The sequence below is a fragment of the Thunnus maccoyii genome, chromosome 15 (assembly GCF_910596095.1).
Source record: "Thunnus maccoyii chromosome 15, fThuMac1.1, whole genome shotgun sequence".
Taxonomy (NCBI): domain Eukaryota; kingdom Metazoa; phylum Chordata; class Actinopteri; order Scombriformes; family Scombridae; genus Thunnus; species Thunnus maccoyii.
In genome coordinates, this window is record NC_056547.1 from 5,874,456 (window position 1) to 5,894,564 (window position 20,109).

At 37.9% G+C, this 20,109-nt stretch overlaps 1 protein-coding gene across 3 annotated transcripts; it reads left to right on the top strand.

Moving 5' to 3' along the window:
- Positions 1-2,791: 2,791 nt before the first annotated feature.
- On the top strand, positions 2,792-16,171 carry LOC121913402 (C3a anaphylatoxin chemotactic receptor-like). Of its 3 annotated transcripts, none has more exons than XM_042436107.1 (3): positions 2,792-2,838; positions 13,734-13,920; positions 14,749-16,171. In XM_042436107.1, exons 2-3 carry the CDS (start codon positions 13,741-13,743, stop codon positions 15,640-15,642), a joined length of 1,074 nt encoding a protein of 357 aa, XP_042292041.1. In that variant the 5' UTR covers positions 2,792-2,838; positions 13,734-13,740; the 3' UTR covers positions 15,643-16,171. The 3 variants fall into 3 exon arrangements, with proteins under 3 accessions (XP_042292041.1, XP_042292040.1, XP_042292039.1); XM_042436106.1 differs by lacking the exon at positions 2,792-2,838 and adding an exon at positions 10,118-10,194; XM_042436105.1 differs by lacking the exon at positions 2,792-2,838 and having other exon boundaries at positions 13,505-13,920.
- The last annotated feature ends 3,938 nt before the right edge of the window (positions 16,172-20,109 follow it).

The window sequence follows — 20,109 nt, forward strand, 5'->3', positions numbered from 1 at the left end:
GTTGCATGTGGCTCACATTTCAGTTAAATCTACACATGCATGGCATTTAGGATCTCAATGATTTTCACACCAGAGCTGGATTCATGTCACTTACAAACATGAATGTGAACCATCAGCACAAAAAGACCAGATCTGAAAAAATGAGAATTGAACATTAAGGCCTGTAATGTGAACATAGCCTGAGTTTCATTTGCACTTTGCAAAGAAACCCCAAAAACTTGAAGATTCTCTTGCCATGTGGAAAAAGATTTTATGGTCAAATGAAACTAAGATTGAACTTTTTGCATTGAACTCCAAGTGCTGTTTGACAAAAAGAGCGCTGAAGCTTGGTGGCGGCAACATGTTGTGGCGGTGTTTCTCTTCAGGGGGGACTTGGCAATACACGCTTTTCACAGCAGACAATTTGAAGTGTCAAAACAGGACAATTAATGGACTGGCGCCATCATTCATTTTATTATTTACAGCTGTGCTTTGACAAGTAAAAATATAATATAGTTAAAAGGGTCTGGTCAGGATCAGGATTGAAGGAAAAATACAAAAACACACAGCCAACAAAACAGCACGAGGAGAAGAAGGTGAATGTCCTTGAGGGGCCAAGTCAGAGCCCTGACCTAAATCTGATTGAAAATCTGAGGGTGGACCTGAGGAGAGCAGTCCATCGCTGCTCACCACAAGATTTTGACTGAACAGCAACAATTCTGCAAGGAAGAATGGACAAATCCACCCCTGATCTGCACAAAACTGGTAGAGAAACAGACCGATGACTGTAATAAAAGCAAAAGGAAGTGTTAAATCAGGGGACTAATCACTTTTCCAACCCTGTTGTTCTAGTTTTTCATTTTTTTCAATTAATTTTCAGAAATGTTGCCTTTTTTGTTATTTGAATGCTGTAAATCACAATGTGTAAATAAAGCTGGAAAAATATTTATTTTAATGGGTTTTGATACCAGGCTGTAAGATAAAAAAGTGACTATTTCAAAGTGGCATAATGATTTCCTGTAGACACTGTATATACTGTGTATGTGTGTGTGTGTGTGTGTGTGTTTGTATGCGTGTGTGTGTGTGTGTATGAAACTTCATGGCTCTGGACTTTTTTCTACACTGAGAAAGATTTTAGTAAAGCTTGAAAATCTGATAAATCACAATGAAGCAACTTCGCTTCTTGCCAGCAGAGGGCAGTGTTAGCAGGAGAATCAGACACACACACACACACACACACACACATACACACGCATACACAAACACTTTTGCAAACATATCTATTTAATATTAGGAGAGATACTGGCTGCTGGAATCTATATTTCTATGTAACCCCAACTATAATATCTGTACTGATGTACTTGTCAGGGCTTTCACTGACATTCATTTGTCCTTAACATTATACTTTAACCATCATTATTAAATGCTTTATCCTCAACTTAATCAAAACTTTAATCTAACCTTACCCTTAAAACAGGTAAAAAGTATAACCACGCACATGCACTATAAACATGCACATGCTGCAAAGTGTATAATTTAACAAACAGTAATATTAAGTTAATATATTCCCTAGTGGTTGATTTCAAATTTTTAGTATCAGGAATTTACTTTTACAATTACTTGGGATTTAACCACAAATCTTAAAATATGAGACGCTTAAAAGTTTGGTGCTTTGGTTTGTCAGACAGATGTCTTTTCTCAGTGACTTCTGTCTGTGCGATGATGACATTTCTGTCATGACCTATTGCAACACCAGGAGGTCATGTTTACTGCTTCCTGACTGACCGAGGGGACAGCAAAAGAGAAAGAAGAAGGCAAAAGGAAGTGATCGCACACATTTGAATGTTTCTCAGAAACATTCAAAGAACAACAGTAAATCACCTGCTAAAGGTCGCAGTGACGATGTTGAAACAAACTTTTGGTTACACATAATACACTTGTAGAGTTGTAAATTTTTGTTTTCTTTCGTCATTTATTTGTGCAATTTTTCAGTCCAGAGTGTCATCAGATGCTCAGTGGCTCTTTTGCAGCTGCTTTCACTTTCAGTCTTTGCTCTCTATTGAAAGCCTTTCTGTGTCAACAGTGTTTCCCGTAAACAGCAGTTAACAGTTTACAATGTGTGATAAAATAAAATCACAGAAGTTTAAACCACTTTAACTTAGTTACATCTTTGTATTTTAAGTGATATTTTTGGTGGGAATAATATTTAAAAAAATGGAACCGTGAGACTAAACTGTGTAACAGAAATGTTTATTCAATGTGCATCAAGATGCGTCACTTGGACATGTTCTCCTTGTGGAATACAAAGTTATTCGTTGTACTAACACAAGGTCATCGGCCCCCTTTGGAGGAATCTGATTGGTTGAGGACACTGAGGATGAACGTTATAATGATAATGTTTGATTAAGACAAGATGGCCGTTCACTCTGTTTGTTTGTTTGTTTGTGTGTGTGTGTGTGTTAAATACAATGGCAGGGAAGCAAAGTGAGTGCAGCTGTGTGAGAAAAAGAGAAGAAGCCAGAAAGGAAGACAGAACCAGACACACATGACATAAAAAGAGTTTGAAAGAGGAAGGGTCTATGTGTGTGCGTGTTAGTGTGAGTGTGTGTGTGTTAGTTTCTGTGGGAGAGAGGACACACACACACACACACACATTCAGCTTTTGGCAATAAAACACTTGAAGTAACAGTGACACAGAGGAACTTCACTTTGCATGAACACACACACACACACACACACACACACACACACACACACACACACACACACACAGCTCATGAAGCGACTTCATTTCTGCCTCTGACCACCGAGACTGAAGCAGCTGACCTCATCGCTGCGATATCAGATAAACATCTGCAGGTAAGGATATTCACAGTTTTTTTGTTAGCATTTACTAACCTCTTATTTCTACACTTAGTGTGATTACACTGAGTTTTGCTACACATTTGGTGATGGTATTATGCACTTCTGTTGCTTTATATCTCCTACTTATATGTGAAACTGTTAGAGTAACTAAAATAACAGGTTTAAGTGTTTGTTTTCCAACCTTGTGTCCCAGAATTATGTATATACTTTTTATAAGGCAGGGATAGCGTAAAGGTCAGAAAAGCAAGCTTGTGACTGGAAGGTCGTCAGTTTAATCCCTGGACTGGCAGGATAAATCTGGGTGGAGTAAGTTAAAAAGCAGTGCTTGCCCCTCCTCATTACCACTAACTGGTTGTGCCCCTGACTATTTGAAAATTGCTTGCATACAACCACTCTTTAAAAAACCTGGTTTAGACCAATTCAATTTCAGCAACTATAGACTAATTTCTAAGCAGCCCTTTATAGCAAAACTCCTTGAAGTGACAGTGGCTCTACAACTCAAGGAGGCTCTGAAAGATAACCACATATATGAAAAAAATCAGTCATGTTTCAGAAAACACAATAGAACTGAGACTGCACTTGTTAGAGTAGCAAAATATCTATTAAGGACTGCTGATTCAGGTGATTTTTCAGTTATTATTTTACTAGACTTGCCGGCAGCCTTTGATCCAACTGATCACAACATTCTCATCAGTAGACTACAACACTGGGTTGGTTTATCTGGGACAGTCTTGGAGTGGTTCGCCTCCTTTTTGTCAAATTGCAAATGTTTTGTTTCTATCGGCAACTACTATATGTTTTATTCTCTTCCTTAGTACATTTTGGGGTGCCCCAGGGCTCTGTTTTGGGACCTATTCTTTTTTCATTATATATGCTACCACTAGGCAATATAATTGTAGTCATGGCATTGCCTACCATTTTTATGCAGATGATATGCAGCTATATGTCCTGGTGAAGCCTGAAAACCCCACTAGCTTGTCCACCATAAAATAGTGTCTAATTATGACATAATAATAATAATGACATTAAAAACTGGATCTGAAGTCTGCTAACTTTCCTCAGTTAAATCCAGATACAAGTGAGATCCTTATCATTGGCCCTGACAATCTGCATATGGCTTTAAAATCCTCACAATAACACTAAGTCCTCTGTCAGAAACCTAGACACCTTATTTGATTTCAACCTTAATTTTGAAATTCATGTCAGTAAGGTTGTCCAGTCCTGCTTTTATCATCTAAAGAACATGCCTGAGACACAGAAACCATTATACATGCTTTAATTTCCTCATGTTTAGATTATTGTAATGGTCTCCTAATTGGCATAAATCAGAGAACAATTCATAGACTCCAAATAGTAAAGAATGCAGCAGCCAGATTACTAACAAAAAACAAGAAAAGAGATCATATTACTTCCCTCTTAATGTCTCTACATTGGTTGCCGATTTATTACAGAATCGATTTTAAGATTATGACTTTTAAAGCACTTTATGGCCTAGACTACATTTCTGAATTACTTGCCCCTTATCAACTTGCATGTAGTTTGATACAGGAAATTGTTAGCAGTTCCTATGTCAAGATATAAGACTAAAGGGGACAGAGATTTTTTCGCTTTTAGGGCACCTCAACTTTTGAACAACCTGTCCGATAAAGTCATACTTTCAAAATCAGTGTCTTCTGTCTTTCAAAAGGCTTTTAAATAATCTCTTTTAAATACTCAAATTATTTTTACATATCTTATTTTTCATTTGTATTTTTATTGTTTTGCTTCTGAAGTTATATTTTCTTTACCATGTGAATTGTGCCCATCCAACTTGAGGGGACAAGTTGCTTTTCTATGTTTTATTTGTATTTAACTCTGCTTGCTACTCAAAGTCCCCCCTTCTCTGTTTAGGCTACTTGGTTCCTTCCATCTGGAGAGCATAATTACCAATCTCAGCTTAGGCCATGAAAACAATATGACTTGAATAAATTGTACATTTTTGGAAGAGTACATAGTGTGTGAGTAAAACAGTAGCTACATGTTGAGAATGTGAGCTTTCTTTACTTAACGTTGGCTGACGTTACCCCTGAGTTTGAAGCCTTTTCGCTAACATTTTCCTATTCAATGTTGCTATTAAATGCAATATTGAACAGAAATAATAATTGCAGTGTTAATAATTAAATTGTTATTCAATTATAGTTGTAGATAGCTACTGACAGGGGGGCAGTTTGATGATAAACATAGCAGCCATTGCAGATGATAACAATTTGATTTGATGTGAACATTAACATATGCTTTATACAACTGTGCCCCGTCAATAGAATCTAATGCACGACGCCCCTGCATTTCATGTATAGCCTACACCTAAAAACTTTCAAATTTCAAAGTTTTAACTTAGATGCCTTAATGTTCTTTTTTTTTTTTTTTTTTTTTTTAACCTGTAAATCACCAGATCAGGACATACTGTGTAGCCAGAATGGTTAAAATTCACTTATTTAAAACACGTGAGGAGCACTGTTTGGAGCTGTATTTGTGTGTACTGTAGTTAAACGTTTTTCTCTGTGGTGCATTGAAAGAGTGAAAGTTTGTACCTTTTTGGCTAAAGCTGTGACCTGTGGAGAACAAAAATCTGTGGCTCACTACAGTGAACAAAGTTAAAATTGTTCAGTACAGGAAAGCTTAAATAGGTTCAAGTTATTGTTGTCTACCACAAGACTGATGCTTCCGTATGCTGGGTTGTTTTCAGACTTTCAGAAGAATCTAAAAACTTGACTGTGAACTAACAGTGGGTAAGTTCAACTGTGGCACTTATATAGTTCACTTAGTGGTTTGCTTTGTGGTTGTATGACACAGAGCAAGACTTGTGTCGAAACTGTGTCTGTGGTGAACGAGCAGCAGTGGGCTCATGAATGTTTTTCTTCTGTAGCATTTTGATGTACTGACAAATGCCCACTTTGCCACAATCTAGTCCAACAATAACAGCAACTTTATTCAGCTCTTTAAAGCTTTTAAAATCCTGCTCTAAAAACTTAAATTTATGGTTTTTCATTTCTTCATACGGACAATCCTCTGCTACACAGGAGAGGATGTGTTAACAGTGTTTTAAATAGTAATTTGTCTCACACCAGATGAGCTGCTTGAGTAGTGAAAAGAGCACAAGGTCAAGTCTCCACCAGTTATTGGCTGAATATAGATTCATGAAACATTGATTGATTGTACCCTGAGAGCACAGAACATCAGCAAAAAGATTTGACACATTCTTACAAACGTTTAACTTGGAAGAGAAACAACAAATTATAAAATTGTTACTCAAGTAATCAGCTGTAAACATTCATTTCATTATGCAGAGAGACATCCCGGTTTAACATATACAGCAAATGTGCACCCACGTGTTATTCTACACAGGAGATGATGATAATCAAAATTTTGCATGGGTTCTTTTGGTAGAGGCTCACTGTTTAGACTACCAGCACGTCCTCTTTCGGTACATGACCAGGATTTTTTTTATTCCATACACACTAAAGAATTTACACACAACAAGCTTTAGCTAAAAACTGTCAGGCAAGTTTTAGTTTAGGTAAATAAGCCAACAGTGAAATAAAAAAATAACACTATAACTGGATCAAAACAACTGTTTGTCCTGAGTGGCGGTATTTTGTTGGTGTTATATTGACCCAAACTGAATCAAATTTTAACCCAGTGACTTTTAGTGAGTAGTGTATCACCTGGTGAACACTGGTAAAGTCTCTCTCTAGAAACAGAAGCACCTAAAAATGACCCTGTTGAAATGTCAAATGAAAAAAAAAACCCCAGAACTTCAATATTCGCTTAATCCGTTTGCAGTATCTGTACTGCAAATCACACCAAGACTGCAGGTGGTACTACCTTCATACACACACCAGATGACATTTCATTTGCCCGTACTGTTGTAAACAAAACCCTTTACTGGCAGTCTTTGTCATTGCAATAACTCTTTAGGCCACTTAATGATATATATCAGTACTGTTGGTTAGTCATGTTGAAGCCTGCTTGCAAAAATGTATTTGTGCACACTGGACCACTACATAAATCCTTATTGCACACTCCTGCAGCTGTGAAGGATTATTATTTCAAAAACAACAATCTTACACATGTATTACTGAAAGAGATTTCACATGGGATGTACAGTAGTCATATGTTATCGCAGATAAAAGCCACATGCCTTGCAGCTGCTGGTTGAAACACCTTTTTAGTTCCAATTCAAGCACTGGTTAGACAATCATACAGGTTGTAGACAAACCAGTTTTATTAAATTATTTGGAAGAGGAAACAAAGACAAACCATTAAATTACTGTTCAAACATTCCATAAATGTTAATTAGATTTGGCAGAATGGTGTCCTGGTTTAAATTTGATCTACTTCCTGCAGTTGTGCACGCACAATTATTTTATATAATGAATTATTATTAAGAGTCTGGGTGTATTCCCTCTCAGTTACAACCTGTTTGATCATCGTGCAAGTTCCCATGTTTATGTATAGGTCATGGTGAGTGAAATGTCTCACAACCAAGAGACATGTCGGCCAAAACAATGAAAAAAGACTCTTCCACACAACAATATGTTTTTGACTGCACGTTACTGAAATGGGAAATATCTGTGGCTAATGGCTGTAAGGGAAATGACAACTGTTTTCTGATCTGTGTTCAGAAGTTGAGCTTGTGGCTTGTGGTGTTTACCACATCACGTGTGCCAGGTGTGGAAACAAAGGGCTTGATTCAAAACAAATTGAAGTTAATTTTTAGGTTCTGTTTTTTTTCAACACAGACACACAATGGTGGCAGTTACTTGGATCGGCTTTTTTCTTTCTCACCTGTTTATGACCAATCTGATGGAAAATTTTCACCAAACTGAATGCATTAGCACAAGACAAAACTATAAGGAGGTTTTTTTTCACACGTTCCACTTTGAGAAATAAAAAAGGGCAAGATTTAAAGGGGACATATCATGCACATTTCTAGGTCTATTTTTTCATTCTAGGGCTCTACTGGAATATCTTGGGATGATTTACAGTTTAAAACTCCTTATTTTATACTGGTCCTTTATGCAGTACCTCAGTTCAGCCTATGTCTGAAACAAGTTTGCAAATGGAGAGTTCAGAGCAGGCTGAAGCCCTGATTTTTTTCAGGGAGCATTTTTACATACACTCATCTCAAGTTTTGGAACTTTGACTACGTTTAACATTGACATCTGACATAACAGTATATAAATGACAGAAAATCACAAACAGTATGTCCCCTTTAAAAAGTTGGACCTGTCAGTTATCATTAAACAGTGAAACGTGACAAATCACTTGGCCCTGCAATGGATATCAGAGTGTGCCATCATATATCTTCTGGGCCATGTGGATACTATTCTCTAACCCTGACCTAACATACCTTATATCTACATTGAACCAACTTAGGCAAAACTGGCCCAACTGGCCTGATATAATCAAATCAGCCTATTAGCATATAATACAAATGCCATAGCCCGCTCAGTAGTTCCAGTTCTACTAATCTTACCCACAGCCACTAGTTAACAACCCCTCTGGTTTGAGAAACTCCCATAAATCATGTCCCTTCACTTGTCTTTTCAAAGACAAGAGAAAGCTCAACAGTGTGTTAAAGCATCTTAAAACCATCCCCCAGCAGCATGTTGCTCAAACCACTACATAAATTGAGTACTGAGAGCTGGGCATCATTTCTGTTTTTCTGTCGAGTTAATGCAGAAGTTCGAACAGATTAACTTTCTGTTTAGCACTCTGAAACTCATGAACAGCACCCAGTCAGAGAGAAGACACGCTATTACTATTTGTTTGTTCTGCAGACACTGTTAGCTTGAATTCTGCAGATATAATGTGTCTCACAGACTTGTGCCTGATGGATGTAAAGTACCTAAGTACATTTACTTTAGTACTGGACTTAAGTGCTTACATGCTAATACTTAAATAATAATGATTCAATAATCAAATATACCACTGACAGGGGCCAATCTGCATAAAGAGTACTTTTGATACTTTAAGTACATTTCATAGGTAATACTTCTGTACTTTTACTTAAGTAAAGTGTTGAACACATGCCTTTTACTCAAATGGTGTATTTTAGAGTGGTATTGATACTGGTGGTGCCGCTAACGTGCTGCAGTAAGCATATTGTCTTATTTCCGGTTGCTGGCTGTGTTACTGATAGCATTTTTGCTGTTCTCAACTCAGTTAATTTCGCTATATTCTTCGTTACTGTGGATAATTACCCGCTATACGTATAAACTTACACTAGTTCTGCTCAAGCACTCTTAGATCTCTCTTTCTTTTAGTGACTTTATCACTAATCCCACAGTTGTTAGTTATTTTAGCTCAGCACGTAGCATAGCAGCTAACTTAGCTTAGCAGTTTCTTTGGATGGAGCTTCTCTCATATCTAGAAATATGGCTGAGTTTATTAGTAGACCAAAACCATGACAACCCAGAGTTGAGACCAGGAGGCAGAGTTCCAGTCCTACACGCTTCTCTGCGTTTCCATTAGCGCAATTACTCACCCAAAACTACATAGAAACTGTTTGCCCCCGACCACTTAAATCAATTAAATCTAAAGTAAACAAAAGAGGAATTCTACATAAAAATCTAATAAAAATGAATACCACCACTGCAATAGTACAACAAAATAGGAGAATTAAATGTGGATTCCTAAACATTAGATCTATGTCTGAAGCTGTATTAGTAAACTAATCTCAGATTATCATATTGATTTATTTTGTCTCACTGACACCTGACTGTGTCATGGAGAATATGTTAGGCTAAATGAATCCACTACCCCAATCACATTGATACTCATATTCCTTGAGTTGATTTGTCACATCACAGCAAGTCGTGTAGATAGTTAAGAAAATGTTTGAATATACAGATTTCTCTTGTTTGCTATTGTGTCATCATCCTGCACTTCTTGTAGTTCCTTCTTTAGTGCTGGAGCTGACCACTGTCCATACCTGTCATATCAGAAATTTACCAAATCCTGGAAACTTTTCAAAATACTCTTCATCATGCATCTACAGTTTGTGTTCTTTTTGTTTAAGGGATTCTTATCTGTTGCCCCCAGAAGTTCATGACACCTTACATTTTTGTTTGTCACATGATCTCTTGGGTTTATCACATTAGGGGGCAGTTGGGGCCATCTATGCTCTAAGCTGCTGCGGGGCACATAAGTTTTCTTTTCTGAGATTAAAGGAAGCAGTGCTGTTGCTGCACTGTCTTCTTCATTTCCCCTTTGAGGGCAGCAGCTTCCCCCTGCACCAATCCTTTTCTGCTTGCCTGCTGGATTCTTCTCCTTTCCTTTGAAGCCCAGCTGCATTTGCTACCAGTGGTAAGGTTGCTTTTAAATTATGAAATATGACATACTTGTTTTGTCAGCCTTTAACAGAATTTCTATACCTCGTTTGGCCAGCTAAGGCTTTCTTTGCCATGTTCATGCTTTAAAACACACTCCACTGTGGTGGTTTTTGGCTCAAAATGTTTTAGGTTTACATGTCAGATTTCACTATATGTGATTCTGTGTCTCTAGATCTGATACATATCCAATCTGTTACCACTGACCACAGTGTGATCTGTTATATTCATGGTTTTTGTAGGTCACACTTCACTGTACTTCTCTCTTACACCCATATAGCTTTAGCTAATAATACATCTACAACTTTGGAATTTGTTACCTTGTTGCTCTCATGCTCAACAGATGGTTTCCACAGCCCACAATCCTCGGCCTCACTGTTATTTAACTTATTTTCCATTATGAGCTTTTTAGCAAATCTGCCTTTTTTCATTTATGTGAGAATTCAGGGCATGGTTGTGACATTATTCACTCTTGCAGGGGCAAATCCGAAATCAGGGGCAAAGCAGATATGAGGAGAAATGTACAAAACAATGTTATGGTTGCTTGATGATATGGTGGACAGTACACTATACAAGCAAGCTACCTCAGAGATGATCTAACGTTAGCTGTTAGCTAGTTAATAAAGTTAACGTCTGAAACTACAGTTAACATTGTGGCTTGTTCTGAAATGCCAGTATCTGATAAAGTCTTCACTTATAAGCCTTATGTGAAAACGTTGCCAAATGCATCAAATCAACTGCACAGTAACAACGACCAATTTGACTCAACGTTCTCTGTCAGAACATTCAGCGAGTTTATTTGCAACTTGCTTGTTTTTCTGCACCATGAAATCCTAAAATCACTACCTAGCTACATCTTGAATGCTCAGTTTGAAACTAGGGGCGTGTAGCAAGTGAAGAACAGTGCTGATTTTCAATTTACAAGCATTTAAGCCTTCAGACAAGTTAGCAAAAATTAACGTTACAGGGCTAAAAATGATTTTACAAAATAATGGGGGGGTGAGATGAAATCTAGGTGTGCTTGAACACTGCAAAATAGTCTAAAATCACAAATGTGCTCTTGTAAATGTACACATGCAGTTCTTTCTCTTGGTTATGAATCACTTCCAAACATATGTGTAGGATCAAGATCTAAAGTCAAGATCTGAGCGTTACAAGAATAACCTGCAAATTGAGGAAATGTTGCTTATTTGCTGATTTATCAGGAGTAAAATAATGAGACAGATAAAGATTTAACCTCTAGAGGTACAGCTCTAGATAGCTTGATTTGCTAGCCTGTCAGTATAATTTCTGAGATGATGACTGCTCTTGGTCAAGAGATAACTGCAATGTTTAAGCTAACAGCAAGTTACACCATGTTTTGGTTTTCTTTCTACTCACATTTAAATATGTGCCTATAGTTTCATATTCAGATTAAGATTCATTCTTTATTGAGGAAATTTGCTTTCACAGTCTGTACATAAGTAACACTCAAAACATGCTATAAACAAACAAAGAACATCGCAATAACACAAGTCTCTTACAGTGTGTCCAGGCTAATTAAGGCTGTGATGACTGAGGGCACAAAACTCCTCCGTTTTTTGGAAGAGTGGTTGTTTGTGTCTGCAGACAGAGGGGAGGAAGGTGAAACCTCCTACTTCCACTTCTTGTGTTAAACTGGGTTAAACATGTCACAAAGATTAGTGGATAGATTTAGAAAGAGGAATAAAAACAGAATAAGGCCTATACATCTTTACTGAACAAAGAGAGAAGAAACTGATATTGATCTCATCTCTATGCTGGCCCCTAAGGACAAAACACATACGAAAATAAAAGCAAAAACATTAAGGCTCCAAATGTCTCAAAAATAAATGCAACACATACTAAACATATACAAAAGAAAAAACACAAACATTAAGACAAATGGAATTCACTTGGGTATGTGTTTTACAATTTGTTCCATTTCTTTTTTTTGTATTTACTTAATGTTTGTGCCTTTTTCTTTGTATGTGTTTTGTCCTAAAGAGGTTCCGTACAGTACCTCTAACTCTCACTAAGACAGAAAATTAGTAAATTTAAGACATATAATATGAACATAGATACACATTTTATACATGTCTGTGGTGATTTTTCATTGGCAGCCGTGTTTATCTACTGTCAGTTGTTGAAGGCAGGATTGTATGAATTTTTGAAATTTTCTTTTTTGATAATTTTGACATTTTCTCCAGGGATTCAAATCTCACACAGAAACACACACACACACACACACACACACACTCAAGCTTCTAGTTGTATTTTAAAGACAGCACACATACTGGACAGACATGCAAATACATATGTATACAGACACCTGGCACATTCTCAGACACTGAGGCACAATGACTCAGCTGGCTGCATCTGACTTGTCAACATCATGCACCTCACACACACACACACACACACACACACACACACACACACATACACACTCCAAATACGTCCTCCTTTTATCTTTATTCACAATCTCGTGTTCATTCATACAATATCTATTTTCATGGCATCATATGCCAATTGAGGCTTGTGATCAGAAAAGATTACTCCTTTGAGAGACACTTTTTATAACTCACAACTTATTTTCCTCGATCATGACTGTCTGGCTACAGATTTTTATTCATTTATTTACTTATTTTTGGCACAGTATGTCTCAGTATGAGCAGTGTTTTTACTTTTAGGATGAATTGTTTTTAGCATGAAAGTAAAAGAGGAAGTAACCCAAAACCACACAGCATTCATGAGTTTAAAGACCAGTGTCTAATTTAGAAACCATCTTTTGTTGAACAAACTTTAGTCTCTTCAGTTGCTGCTGTGCTGAAAAATAAAAGAAAACAGAAAACAGGAAGGAAGCTGTCTTTGTTATCACCATGTATTACATTTGCTGTTAAGGAATTAAGAAGTAGAGTATTTTACCACACAAATAGGATGTTTTGAATAAAGTAGATCCTTTAAGTGATGTTTGTCTACCTGCCTGCAGACAAATGGACCTGCATTCTCTACAGCTGTTTTCACTTTTGAGAAACAAAATTCACTTTAAAACAGGAGCAGCTGGGCAAAACAAGCTTTTTGGGTGCAACATGTGAAGTTGTGGTTGAAAGTATTTGTTTCAGCTGACACAACTTACACAAGTGACTGCTCAGTTAATGTAAGCCATTCTGGGCAAAAGAAAACCTCTTCCAGCACTGCATTACCTGCAGAGAGCCAATGTCGCTGCAGTCAGCTGCTTTACTTCTTTATATTTTAGCTGCATTTCTGAGGAGTACCACACCTTTTTCTATACCATCATTGGGTGAATGCTGCATTGAACAAACATAAGTGTTTTGGTCAAGGTTGGCCGTGTGTTATCTTTGAAATTCAGTTGCATATTAGACATGAGCATCTTTGTATAGCCGCTATATTGGATGGTCAGCTTTTATGCCTGGTGTTTTCTCATTTTTTGTATGTTTGGAACAGGTGTAAAATGAAGGGTTACATTTTGATTTTCTCGTATTCTCTCTTTTCCAGCTGCATCATGTCTCCCAATGCCTCTTTGCCTCTCCACGACCTCAAATCTTCCAAGAATGAACAGGCGACAACGGTGGACATCGACGCCATCATGGACAACGTCAGCATCGTCCTCTACACGCTGACTGTTGTGCTTGGCATCACGGGGAACTCCATGGTGATCTGGGTGGCTGGATTCAAACTCAAGGTGGATAATGAATGTGTTAGAAAAATGCACAGTATTCTGTAATATTTTTTATTAGCTAAAGCAAAAAATAATCCAAATGCTTCATAAGTACATTGCTGTACAGTATACACACGTTGTCTTTTTAAATAGAAATAACTCAGTTATACTGTACAACAACATATTGATGTTAATTAATGTGTGATGCCCCTCATAAAGCAAAGTCTCTCCATTTCCTGATTTATATTTGAAATGTTGTCGACCAGTCTATGGTCCATTTGTATATGTAGTACTTGTAGTAGGAAGTTTGGACATGCTGGTTTGAAAATAACTGTCAAACTATTTGTTTTCAGAAAAAGAAGAAGAAAGATTTTTAGAAGGAGTGTGGTGCTCAAAACGTAACAGACAGAATACAGATTATTTCCATTTCTGTATTTTGAAAACAACACTTGTATTATATTAAGAGCACAGAATCTCCTTTGTATCTAAGTGATAAAGGATGAAGTCTATTAATTCAAGCAATCTGCTTTCATGTATGTTGCTGATGGAAGAATAAACACACTGATGGTCTCATGTTTACTGCTAAATTGTGGATAATTCATCTTGTAGAAACTGTTCATAAAATAGCAGGACTACTGTGTACAGATATAAAATATACCAGATATGTTACGGCTGCTGTTCTTTGATAGCCAGTGTGTTTTACTGTAGACTTTTTTGGCCAAAACATATTTATTTCTATGTACATGTACATATGAGAGTTAACTGCTAATATAAAACAAGTCTACCTTATTCTCTCCCCATGTCTTCTTCTCTTTTCTTAATTTATTTTCTTCTTCTCTTCTTCCTCCTCAGCCAAAGGTTACCAACGTGTGGCTGGTGAATCTGGCAATCGCAGACCTGATCTTCTGCTTCACACGGGCCTTCTCACTCATTAAGAAGCTCTTCTTTGACTACTGGCCCTTTGGCATCTTCCTCTGCAAGTTCAATGGCTTTTTCAAATATGCCAACATGTTCTGCTCCGTGTTCCTGTTAGCTGTGATCAGCCTGGACCGAGCACTGTGCGTCTGGCTACCAGTCTTCGCCAAGCGCCGGCGCACCCTATGGGCTGCAAGGGTGGTGGCTGTCTGCGTCTGGACTGTTGCGACTGCCTTCAGCACTCCGTATTTCGTCTACCGCCATGTCTACCTAGGGAAGAACAACTTAAGTAAGTGCTCTGTGGATTCAAAGGATGCGACGGTGGGGGATAACAGTGCCAAAGTGGCTCTCTACTTCATCCGCTTCCTGTGTGGCTTTATGTTGCCCTTCATGGTCATCCTCATCTGTTACATTCTGGCCGGACTTGGCATCCGACGCACCCGCCTTTCAGGCAAGTCCCGCCCCCTACGCATATTAGCATCACTGGTCATCGCTTTCTTCCTGTGCTGGGCGCCATATCACTGCCTCCTGCTGGTGAAGATGGTGGACAGTAAGAACAAGGTGGTGAAGATCTGGCACCCTCTGGCAAAGGGCATGGCCTATTTCAACAGCTGTGTTAACCCACTGCTGTACTTCTGCATGGGGCTGGACGTGAGGGGGAGGTTCAGGCAGAGTCTGGCGGGGGTGTACAAGAGAGCTCTAGCGGACGATGTGGAGGGACAGACGACTCAGTCCAACGAACGCTCTTTGGATGACAGTAGTGGGTCGAAACACAGTACTGTTGTGGTGTCAGGAAGGATTCAGCCTCCAGAGGGTGTAGCTAAATTTTAAGTCTTTCCCAATGATTCATGAGCCTTAAAGGACCATGCAGGTGTTTTTTTGTGTCAACTCATTGAAGGATAAGGCCGCCAATTTTCTATTTTTTTATCTTATTGTCAATAAACTTCTTCTGCAAAGCCAAACCAACAATTAATTGATTTACTTACAGGTATTGTATCTGTGTATCTTATTCCTCTATGTTGTAGACCTCTGTTTTTGTTCAAAAAATATTAAAAACACTTCAATGAGCGACACCAACGCACCAGATGACATGTTCCTTCGCCACAATGAGTTTGGTCGTGTTAGTTTGTTTAGAAACAGCTCAAAAGACTAATAACAGTGATCACCTATTCAGTCTCCGCAGATATGCTGGAATGTGGTTCTGATTACAGTGCTTCGCTAGCTGCTTGTGCTACATATCACAACCTCTTGACTTTGTAGTACATTGTCAATTTGTCAAGAACTTCAGAACTTCCGCTTCTAGTTGGAGCCATTTCTAAACAAACTATCGTCATCGTAATCTTCATAATGAAGGAACAGATCACCCAGTGCAATGGTGTGACATGTTGTCAATAGTTTTTGGACAACAATGGAGATCTATGGCACAGATGAATAAGATATGTCAGGCTTTGGATACACACACAATACTTGTTAGTAGTTATTTTTAGTTTGGTTCTGCACATGAGATTTGCTGGCAATAAGAAAAATACAGAAAACCTCCAGCCAAATCCTTTAACTACAATTACAGGTGACCATTTTCTGTTGGCCTGGTTCCAAACCTCTGAATCACAGGTTTTCTCAGTGATTCAAATAGATCTGGTGTTGTGCTTGTGGGCTAACCAGAGCTTTATAGGAAGGATTAAGAATGGGGGAAACTGTCCTCCCAAGTAAATCAAATGGATCAGTTGTTTATGTAAGTGCCCTTTAAACAACTTAGTTCAAGTGACTGAAACCCTTTTAGCAGCCATACCAAATATGACAGGAGCAAGGGAGGAAATCAAATGAAGAACAACAATCTCCCGGTTAAAGTTCAAGGTTTTGTCATCATGGTTACAATAATAACCAACATCAGACTTTGACACAGAAGATCGCTGTTTGTTTCCCGTTTCCGACTCACTCACTCTATATGACGATGGTCTCCTAACCTCAAGGAAGTAGCAGTTTTAACCCAAACTTTTCCTAAACCTAACCAAGTCATTTTTGTGCCTAAACCTAACTATACCTTAACCTCAGTATTGTCACATCATAAAACATATTTATTTCTAACAGTGATTTGTAACGGTTTTGGAAAGTACAGGCAAATGATGTTGTCCTGCTGATTACTGCCAATAGGGGCGTCAAATCAGAAAACACCTCTATGTGTCACACTGGAGAGCATTGACCAACAATGTGTTCGGTCATTTAATTTGGAGGAGTTGTTGGAATGGGGATGTTATCTTTCTTTTATCTCTTCCAAACATCTAGGCTATATCTCAGAACTGCTTGCTTTTACTTTTGGGTTACCAGGGAAGACAGTCAGTCACTACTGACTGGTTAGGAAAATATGGCATAGGGTCCTTTAAGTGCTGAGACTACCTTCTTAAACCAGTGTAAGTGTAATTTCCCTCTCAGACAGCTGTGAATTCTTGCAGGTAAATTTGAGAAAATTGCTCTCATCCAAAAGATGAGCAAGGTGCTGTGTGATTTTAGGAAATAAAGATCTAATTTATAAAATGTGGTTTTGTTGAGCAGTGTAGACAATTTGTTGTATATATCTAAATTCATTTTGAATTTTATTTGACCTCAAAGCTGGATAAATGTTAAAAATATGAACATATGTATGTATGTATGTAGGTCAGATATAAAGTTCACACTTGAAAAGTGGAACTGTGGAGAGTCTGAGGAGACGAGAGGGAAGGCTGAGGGAAGTGAAACTAAAGCCAGTAATAACTTAAGTCTTGACGATTTCTTGTCTTCAGGGTCAAACTGAGATTGAAACTGTACAGTACCTAAAATCTGTTCTGTCCATTGTGTTTCAAAAAGTCTGTCACTCGGTTTCTATGTATACTTTAATTTTTAACTCATCATATCAGAAATCAAATGGCATTTCGTCAGCTGTATGTGTGACTGAGTTGTTTTAACTAAATTACCAAAATCTAAGTACAGAACAGGATAAAGTATTTATGGCTTTTATGGCAGATATGCATACAGACAATAAAAGAGTGGACAGCTGGTCAACTGTTAGCAACTAGCGAAGCAACCTGCTCATAAAACCCAGCTGTACTTGCCCTGCAGATTACTTTCACATCACTAGGAAACGTCTGTGCATTCAGACTGTTTAGCTTGAACTCACTGTTCTTTAAAGGTTTAATGGCTTTTCTGCTCGGCTGTGTAGCAGCGGTAACATGTTGAATTGCATGGCCTTGAGCTCACAGTATTACACTTTGACACTTTTACTATAATACTTTTTTTTGTAAATGTAACATTCTGTAAAATGTAATGATATTACTTTGTAAATACTGCTTTAAGAAAGATAGATATATAGACAAACTGTAATGTTAAGACAAAAGCTTTTCAAGGTTTAGGAAACTACATCTGTGTTTAAACTGTTTAAGTGCTCAAAGTTGTCAACACATGTCAAAAGTCGCAACAAATCCACCAGTGTTGGTGGTCTAGTAAAAATAAATGTTATGTGTTTGATGTGTTTTTCAATGGTTGAAAAGCTGATAAATAAAGATGAATTCTTGGATGTCTGTGTTCCTCAGCCTAACATGAATTATGTTTATGTTGACGATTGCCTACCAATTTACATCCAATGCCAATTAACCAAGTGTACTTGCCATCTATTGAGAACTGTAGTGCAGCCATCCATATTAGCTAGAAGAGCTGACTTAAGTTCAAGCCGTGATAGTCTTTCTCTGCCCTGGTGAACTAGCAACTAGTTATGCAATTGTCCAAGATAATGAGTGGCATGGTCACAGTGATAAAGACTTTAAGAAAGTACTAGATTTCAGTACTCTGATATGATTGCTAATGTGTTCTACAAAACAGCTGTCTTGTCTCTGCCAAGTGAGGCTCAACTGAAAGAAATTAGGTTACTTTAATTAAAACCAATACGCCTGATCAATGCCGATGAATATAAAAAAAACATCCCATCACATATAACGATTGTATTTCAGTGTGCAAGTTGGTGTAACTTAGCTCCTCATCTGATCAAGAGAAAGGATGTAAACTGAAAGATGAAAAAGTGAAGATAGGATATGATCTTTTCCCCCTTGTAACTGGACTCAAGTCGTCTTCTCGCTTCAGTCAAGCAACAATACCACAATTCAAAACTATTTTTGGCAGCTTTTGTTTGCAACGTACATTGAAACAGACATGCAGTACATGAGAAGACTGACATACAGTATGACAATGAAAGGTACTCTATCTCCTTACATTAAGATACACACAGCCACCTCTGAGTGGATTACGACCAGTTCCCATTCATGGAAAGCATGAGCACACACATTTACACCTCACATGTAAAACTTAGGCCCTGTTTACACCCTGTATTAACATCCGTCTCGGGTGATCCAATCACAAGTGGGCAGCTCTAAGTACAGGTGTAAACACACTCAAGACGCATTGAGGACGCAGACCACATTCAGAGGTGGTCTGGGCCACATGTGGCCACATTCATTTAGCAGTGTAAACGCAATGCGTCCTGGGCCATATTGAAGGACCACCTACTCAACTAACGTCCTCTATTTTCCGGCAGACTAAGCACAGGACCCTCCATCCAAAGCTGTTACAGGATAAACAAATTATTTCTTTTTCCATGTGGATTAAAAACGTAACCCCCGTCCTGTTTTTTTTTGCTGTTTTTCCCGTTTCCCTAACCGATTTTCCTCTTCAAATCGACAATTAGAATAGATATTAAACCATTAATTTTCCGCTTGTCTATCTAAAAAAATATTTCAGAAGCTAAAAGTTGCTGGGTAGTTTCCTCTGTCCTGTCAAGGTGATAACTACAGTTTTCAGTTTTGCTGCGCTGCTCGACATAATGGAGCTCAGGATTTATCAGGAGAACGACTGCTTTTGATGTGTAGAAGAACACAAAACATTAATTAACATTAGATTCTGACCGATGCTGTTGGTGTGTCGGAGATTTAAATAATCAATGAAGTTATGCTGACGTACTTAAATCTGTCCACTTGTGATCGGATCACATGAGACACATGTTAATACCAGGTGTATACAAGGCCTTAATTTACTTGCAGCAAAACAACTGTGAGTATACATCTAATTATGTTAATAAAATGACCAAAAGATATAATCTCTGACACATATAAAAACAAGATTTCCACAATTCATGTTTAAAATACCTCCTGTTCACTGCAGTTTATATTAACAGAGTTTCTGTTGCTATCCATCCAATTTAGCCTGCTTTATATTCAAATTAAATACCAAACATTTGTGGGATGTTTTTTTTAAATTAGAAACTGAAAATAATGAGCA

Bases quoted from the DNA above. Each gene is read 5' to 3' on its own strand.
- LOC121913402 (XM_042436105.1), top strand. From the start codon at position 13,690: ATGAAGGGTTACATTTTGATTTTCTCGTATTCTCTCTTTTCCAGCTGC. The intron at 13,921-14,748 runs GTGGATAATGAA...CTTCCTCCTCAG, and splicing joins TGGCTGGATTCAAACTCAAG to CCAAAGGTTACCAACGTGTG.